Here is a 7002-nt window from a genome sequence, read left to right as displayed (position 1 = left end):
ATGAGTTAGTTGCGGGATGATGTATTATAGAACGAGTAAAGAGACTTGTCAGTAACGAGATTGAACTAGGTATTGGATACCGACGATCGAATCTCGGGCAAGTAACATACCGATGACAAAGGGAACAACGTATGTTGTTATGCGGTCTGACCGATAAAGATCTTCGTAGAATATGTAGGAGCTAATATGGGCATCCAGGTCCCGCTATTGGTTATTGACCGGAGACGTGTCTCGGTCATGTCTACATTGTTCTCGAACCCGTAGGGTCCGCACGCTTAAAGTTACGATGACAGTTGTTATGAGTTTTATGCATTTTGATGTACCGAATGTTGTTCGGAGTCCGAGATGAGATCACGGACATGACGAGGAACTCCGGAATGGTCCGGAGATAAAGTTTGATATATATGATAATAGTGTTTGGTCACCGAAAGGGTTCCGGAAATCACCGGAAGGGGTTCCGGATGTTTCCCGAAATGTTTGGGTACGAGAACACTTTATTTGGGCCAAAGCGGAAAGCCTACAAGGTTTTTGGAAAGCGCAAAAGGAAGTTTTGCGGAGTCCAGGGGCCAGACGCCAGGGTCCCTAGCGTCTGGGTCCAGACGCCGGGATCCCTGGCGTCTGGCCCTGGAGTCCGAGAAGGACTCTTGCCTATCGGGTGAAACCGACTTTGTGAAGGCTTTAACTCCAAGTTTCGACCCCAGGGCTCAAGATATAAATAGAGGGGCAGGGCTAGCACCAAAGACAGATCAAGAAACACAAGTTGATCCACGTGATCTATTCCTTAGCCGTGTGCGGCGCCCCCAGCCACCATAGTCCTCGATAATACTGTAGCGGAGTTTAGGCGAAGCCCTGCTGCTGTAGTACATTAAGATCGTCACCACGCCGTCGTGCTGATGGAACTCTTCCCCGACACTTTGCTGGATCGGAGTCCGGGGATCGTCATCGAGCTGAACGTGTGCTCGAACTCGGAGGTGTCGTAGTTTCGGTGCTTGATCGGTTGGATCGTGAAGACGTATGACTACTTCCTCTACGTTGTGTCAACGCCTCCGCAGTCGGTCTGCGTGGGTACGTAGACATCACTCTCCCCTCTCGTTGCTATGCATCATATGATCTTGCGTGTGCGTAGGAATTTTTTTGAAATTACTACGAAACCCAACAGTAGGCGGCGGCCGCGCCGTACGGCGACGGCTGCATGTGGGTGACGCCGGGCGTGCCATAGGCGGCGGCCGCGCCGTACAGCGGCGGGGCTGCACCGGATGGCGCTGGTGGCGGAGCCGCGCTAGAGAGCACCGGCGGCGGGACGGCAGAGGCGACGACGGACGGGCCGGCGGACACTGTCGCGGGTCCGACGGCGACAGCGGGGCGGCGGTCGGCTGTAGAAGCGGCGCCCGACGAAAGAGAGAGGAGCGGCGGCCAGCGCGGGAGACACGCGGACGGCGGCGGCTGGGGAGCAGCGGCGGCGCGGAGGAGTCGCGCGGCGGCGGTGGGGTAGCGGCGGCGACGGCGGCACGGGAGGAGTCGCGCGGCAGCGGCGGCGGCGGCGGTGTGGTGGCGGCGTAGGAGGAGCGTGCGGCGGCGGCGGCAGCGGAAGACGAGGATTATAACCTAAAAACTGATACCATGCAACACAAAGTACATCTCAACAGAGTCATCAAGGCCACTTCAGACGACGTCTTCGAGATTGGAAGTCTTGGGAAAATGTTTTTTGTAGGCGTTGTCGTGAAACCCTAACGCTAACCTATCCGTGATACGACGTCAAGGTAGCAGGCTTCCGCACACCCCATGATGTCGGAGAGTTGGGCTTGTGGGCTTGGCACCAGCGGAGGACGATGGCTCTCCCTTATCGCCTTGAGGGCGGAAGCGATGATACTTTTTGTGGGTTAACTTATGGTTTGGTACGCACCGTGAAAATTGGATTTAAAAAATCTATTATGACTAAAATAAAATATCAAGAAAACTTTTCCTCTTCGATTCACAAGAATCATCGGGTTAGGAAAAACATGGGATCAAAGTGTCATCTCCCCTTTAATCCTGCATGACCGGAAAACTACAACACTTCGCATTAAGGGGCGTGCTACGCGTCCGTCGGCTGATATCTTTAAAAGATCAGTCGGGTCATGAGCCATCAGATTTGCCACATCAAGTGAGATGAGCGCGCCTCCAGAACTGCAACACAGGTTTTGTTGCCGGAATTATTTGTGCAACATAGGTCTTGTTACAGAATTTTTTTTGCAATAACTTTTTTGCAAAAAAAAAATTGCAATTGAGGTTTTGTTGCAACTTTTTTTTTGCACCTGAGGTCTTATTGCAGAAAATTTCCACAACAGAGGTTTTGTTGCAAAACATTGATCCGTTGTATATCATTGCAACGCTTCATATGTTTCAGAAACACAGCCTTTGTTTCGGAAGCGTGTTCGACAAAGGACGACATGCGGGCCCTCACTTGGACGTGTGTCATGCAGGGGAGGTGGCGGACGCGGCCGCCGCGATCCGCTGGATGATGGTAAGTTTTTTCGAGTTAATAATACGAGGAATAAAATGACCAACACATTAAAAATTCTAAGTATGCAAATGATCCAAAAAAATCCTATTAAATATTTCCCAATTAAACAAATATACTTTATTTTGATATGTGAGATTATCTGAATCAATAATAATTTATTTATCCACGGAATTGAAATGTAGACTCAAACTAGTAAATAACAAATAGGGTCATATCATAGACAATTTGACCATTAGTTTGACACTTTATATGAGATGGCGACGTTCTCCGTTTTGGTGTTTCTATACCCTATCGTTCATAGAAAATAAAATGTTGCCTGTTATCATGCTTGTTATGTATATGGACCTCGTTTCCTTATTTCTTCTAGAAACATCCAAATGGACTTTTATTTAACTAAGGATTAAGTCATCCAAATAGACTACACCTATAACACTTCTCTGGAGCAACTAAATATGTTTGAATGTTCCAGTAAGTTAATCAACGAGCTAGTCTAGTAGAGACTTACTAGGGATATGGTATTTGTTTATGTATTCACACATGTATTTAAGTTTCCGGTCAATACAATTCAAGCATGAATAATAAACCTTTATCATGATTAAGAAAATATAATAATAACCATTTTATTATTGCCTCTAGGACATATTTACACCAGGGGGTCCCAAATTGTGGATCTTGGAATCAATGGGTAACATGGAACATAGAGACGGTGTTTTACCCAGATTCGGGCCCTCTCAAAGAGGTAAAACCCTACGTCCTGCTTGATTGTATTGATGTGATGGTATGGCAATTACATAGTTGATCTACCTCGAGATCAGATGAGCTAAACCCTAGATGGCTGTGATGGTTATGGATCTGCCTCTACGGCCTAAACCCTCTGGTTTATATAGACACCAGGGGTACCTAGGGTTACATATGGTCGGTTGCCATCAGGGGGTAAACATGCTGGCTACGCTAAAATTTCTTGGAGGAGACGCCAAGTCTTCGGAGGTTTCATGCTGGAGCACGAGGTCGCTTGTAGTCCGGCCTTCCTTTGATGAATTAGAGCGGCCCATTAAAACGGACCATGAGAGACAGGTCGGCTGTGTGAGGACCTCGGTAATCCGGGACACCCTCACCCATGTCAAGATAATTGCAACTGCGAATCCGATACCAAATCCCAATCCAGCAAAAAGAAATAGTACAATGTCTATTGATACCTTCTTGGGATGATGTAGAACCGTATCTGGTGTCATGTTGTTACATGCTTTGGACACTTGGAACCCACATAGGCCAATGTTTCCTAAAAATGAGAGATCAGAGAATGTCAAGAAGTGGGAAGACTCAGGTATTCTTCCCCGCAGCTGGTTGTAGGATAGATTCAAAACCGAAAGAAAGTCCAATGATGCCAACTCCAATGGGATCTCTCCGGAAAGTTCATTTGAAGACAGGTCTAGTGACTCAAGTTGATGTAGCATGCCAAGCTGAGATGGTATCGGTCCAATGAGGGCATTATGTGACATATTTAGCCCACCGAGTAGAACAAGGTCCCCAATTGACTCAGGAATAGGGCCATAGAATGCATTATTAGAAACATCAATGATGACAATGGTCCTCAATATTTTAGAAAAACTAATATCAGATCCTTTGTATGTGATGGCAGTGGTGAACTGGTATGTTTGGCCAAGTAGATCATATTGATTTTCCATGACCAATGTCTCATTGACATCTTTAGTCATCATGGATCCCATTGACATAAACCATTCATTTCGCAATAATCCAGAGAAATTGTTTGAAGCCAAGTCAATAATTCGAAGTTTTCCAAACTCACAACTATTTTGATCTTCTGAAATAGATGGCCCCACATCTCCGATGAACCAGTTGGACTTTAGAACAAGGACTTGAAGTTTAGGAAGCATACTCATCCAACATGGAAATGTATCATTAATAAGATTCTTCCCGACATCAAAAACCTCCAAGTCTTTGCAAGCAGCTAGAGATCTAGGTAATTGTCCTTCAATCTGATTATCACTAAAGTCTAATGCCTCAAATGCACAATCTTGCTTTAGGCTATTTGGTAATCTTCCATGAAGTTGATTTCCTTTCAAATTTAATACATTGAGGCGACTCATATCATCCATTAAACAAGAAGGGATGGAGCCAATCAAATCATTATTGGAGAGATCAAGGAGCATAAGGCTTGTTGCTTCACAGATTGATTGTGGAATTTCTCCAGACAACTTGTTTCCAGGAGCCATGAGTAGGGAAATACTACTTAAGTGAGAACCAAAATTGAATGGCATGGATGAGAAATGGTTGTTTGAGCAATCAAATAGTTGGTTCTGCGGTCCTGGTATAGGTATAGGCCCTTCAAATAGGTTATAACTGATATCGATAACAAACATATTAGCAGAAATGACAGGGCCATATCCAATACCACTACTAAATTGGTTGTATGATATGTTCATCAAGATGAGAGACTTGATCCAATTATCCCATGCCCACTGAGGTAGAGGGCCATGGATGTGATTGTTTGAAAGGTCAAGAACTTCAACGCGATGCATGTGCTTCAAGGTATTAGGGAGCTTGGATATGTTACAAGATGCTAGACATAGAGTATCAAAGTTTTGGATGGATGCCCATGAAGAATTGTATTCTCCATCTACTACGGAAAGCTTGTTGTTTGAAAGATTCAAGCTGAATAGGTTGGGCATTTTGAAGAACGAGCTGAGTTGGATGGTACCACGGAAACTGTTGGAATGTAAATTTATGGTGCCTAATTGAGTAAGATTACATAGATGTGGAGGAACTTGACCAGAAAAATTGCATGCATACAATTTCAACGTAATTAGGTTCTCGAGGTTACCTATGAAGGAAGGTACTTGACCAGATAACCCACAGTTGGAGAACTGTAAAGTTTCCAAATAAGTCAAATTTGCAACCCAAGATGGTATTTCTCCTACTATACCAGCTCCAGAAACCTGTAGTGATGTTAATGATCTGAGCTCACCAATTGAAGTGGGAAGCTGCTCTTGGTGAAAGTCAGTTGCTGCAATACCTAATTTCTTCAAGGATGTGAGATTACTTATTGACCTCGGAATGGGACCAGAGAAGTTAGTGTTGCTAAAAAGCAGTTCCTTCATCATAATATTATGTGATGAGAAATTGGGAAGCAGACCAGATACCTTGGAATTATAACTAACATCAACAGCCGTTAAGTTTGTGTTCTGGAAGATCCTCATCGGGAACCGTCCGTGGAGGCGATTATAGGCAAGCTTAAGAACACTGAGGGAAGGTAAGTCAGCAAAGGACTCTGGAATTTGGCCATACACTTTGTTATAGTTTAGGTTGATCTTGGTCAGTGAGCGAATGGTGGACAAGGATTCACAAATCGGAGCATCGATGTGGGTATTTGGTAGATTGAGAACCTGAAGCTGTGGAGTGGAATTAGCAAAGGCACTGCACCATGTTGCCCCGTTGCCGGACAAGTCGACGTTGCCTAGATAAAGCTCCTTGAGGTTGCTAAGGTTAGCAACGAATGATCCAATATCTGGCTCTACGATGGGCCACCTTCCTTCGCCGAGTGGCAGGAAATAGTCGTTGTCGCCTTCAACAAGATAAATCCAATTGGTGAAATCTAGGGATACCAGCTTCCTGAGCCGCCGTATCCCGTGTGGTATCTTGCCTACCAAGTCGGTGTAGGACAGGTTGAGGTAGGTGAGCTCGGTGAGCCTCTCGAACCCGACGGTCGGGAGCTCGGACTCGTCGAAGCTGTTGGAGGAGAGGTCCAGGTAGCTCAGGGAGGTGAGCTCAAAAAGCGCCGGGTGGAGGCCAGCGCTCTGCAGCCCGCATTCGGCGAGGTCGAGGGTGGTGACGCGGCCATCGGCGGCAGCACAGGTGACGCCCTCCCAGTGGCAGCAGTCCGTGCCAGCCCGCCACGACGCGAGGGTGCATGTGGAGTCGGTGGTGGCGGAGAAGGAACGCCGCAGTCGGAGCAGTGCCGAGGACTGGTCCGGCCGGCACGTAGTTTGGTTGCTGGTGGTGGCGATGGAGTAGGAGAGCTGGATCCCGAGGCACAAGTGAAGGAGCAGGCACAGCAGGAGCTGCTGCTGCTGGTGGCTGCTACGGGAGATCATCATATTGACAACTTGAGACTACTCATTCCTCTTGTTGCCCACTCCTTTTATATATATCATAAGTCAAGCCAAGACTCATTTTGATATGATCGAGAGAAAAAAAATCACTTCTTCCCTCGCAGGTACGTACTCCCTCCGTTTCTAAATATTTGTCTTTCTAGACATTTCAAATGACTACTACATACAGATGTATGTAGACATATTTTAAAGTGTAGATTCACTCATTTTGTTCCGTATGTAGTCACTTGTTAAAATGCGTAGAAAGACAAGTATTTAGGAACGGAGGGAGTATATGATAAGGAGGCGTCGGAGCCATCGGAAGCTCTATCAAACATTGCCGTAATCGACACGCACCTGTACACTTGTCTGGTGATGTTTCCATTTTCT

General features: G+C 46.2%; 1 protein-coding gene across 1 annotated transcript; it reads right to left on the bottom strand.

Annotated features, from left to right (window-relative positions):
• Positions 1-3212: 3212 nt before the first annotated feature.
• LOC125532476 (receptor-like protein 35) lies at positions 3213-6709 on the bottom strand. The gene has a single exon (XM_048696528.1). It carries the CDS (start codon positions 6616-6618, stop codon positions 3430-3432), a length of 3189 nt encoding a protein of 1062 aa, XP_048552485.1. The 5' UTR covers positions 6619-6709; the 3' UTR covers positions 3213-3429.
• Between the last annotated feature and the right edge of the window lie 293 nt (positions 6710-7002).

This window comes from Triticum urartu, chromosome 1 (assembly GCF_003073215.2).
Source record: "Triticum urartu cultivar G1812 chromosome 1, Tu2.1, whole genome shotgun sequence".
NCBI classification, from domain to species: Eukaryota; Viridiplantae; Streptophyta; class Magnoliopsida; order Poales; family Poaceae; genus Triticum; species Triticum urartu.
The sequence above is the reverse complement of the archived record's forward strand: the minus strand, read 5'-3'. Positions and strand labels throughout refer to the sequence as shown.

Coding starts and splice junctions, on each gene's coding strand:
- LOC125532476 (XM_048696528.1), bottom strand. CDS start 6,618: ATGATGATCTCCCGTAGCAGCCACCAGCAGCAGCAGCTCCTGCTGTGC.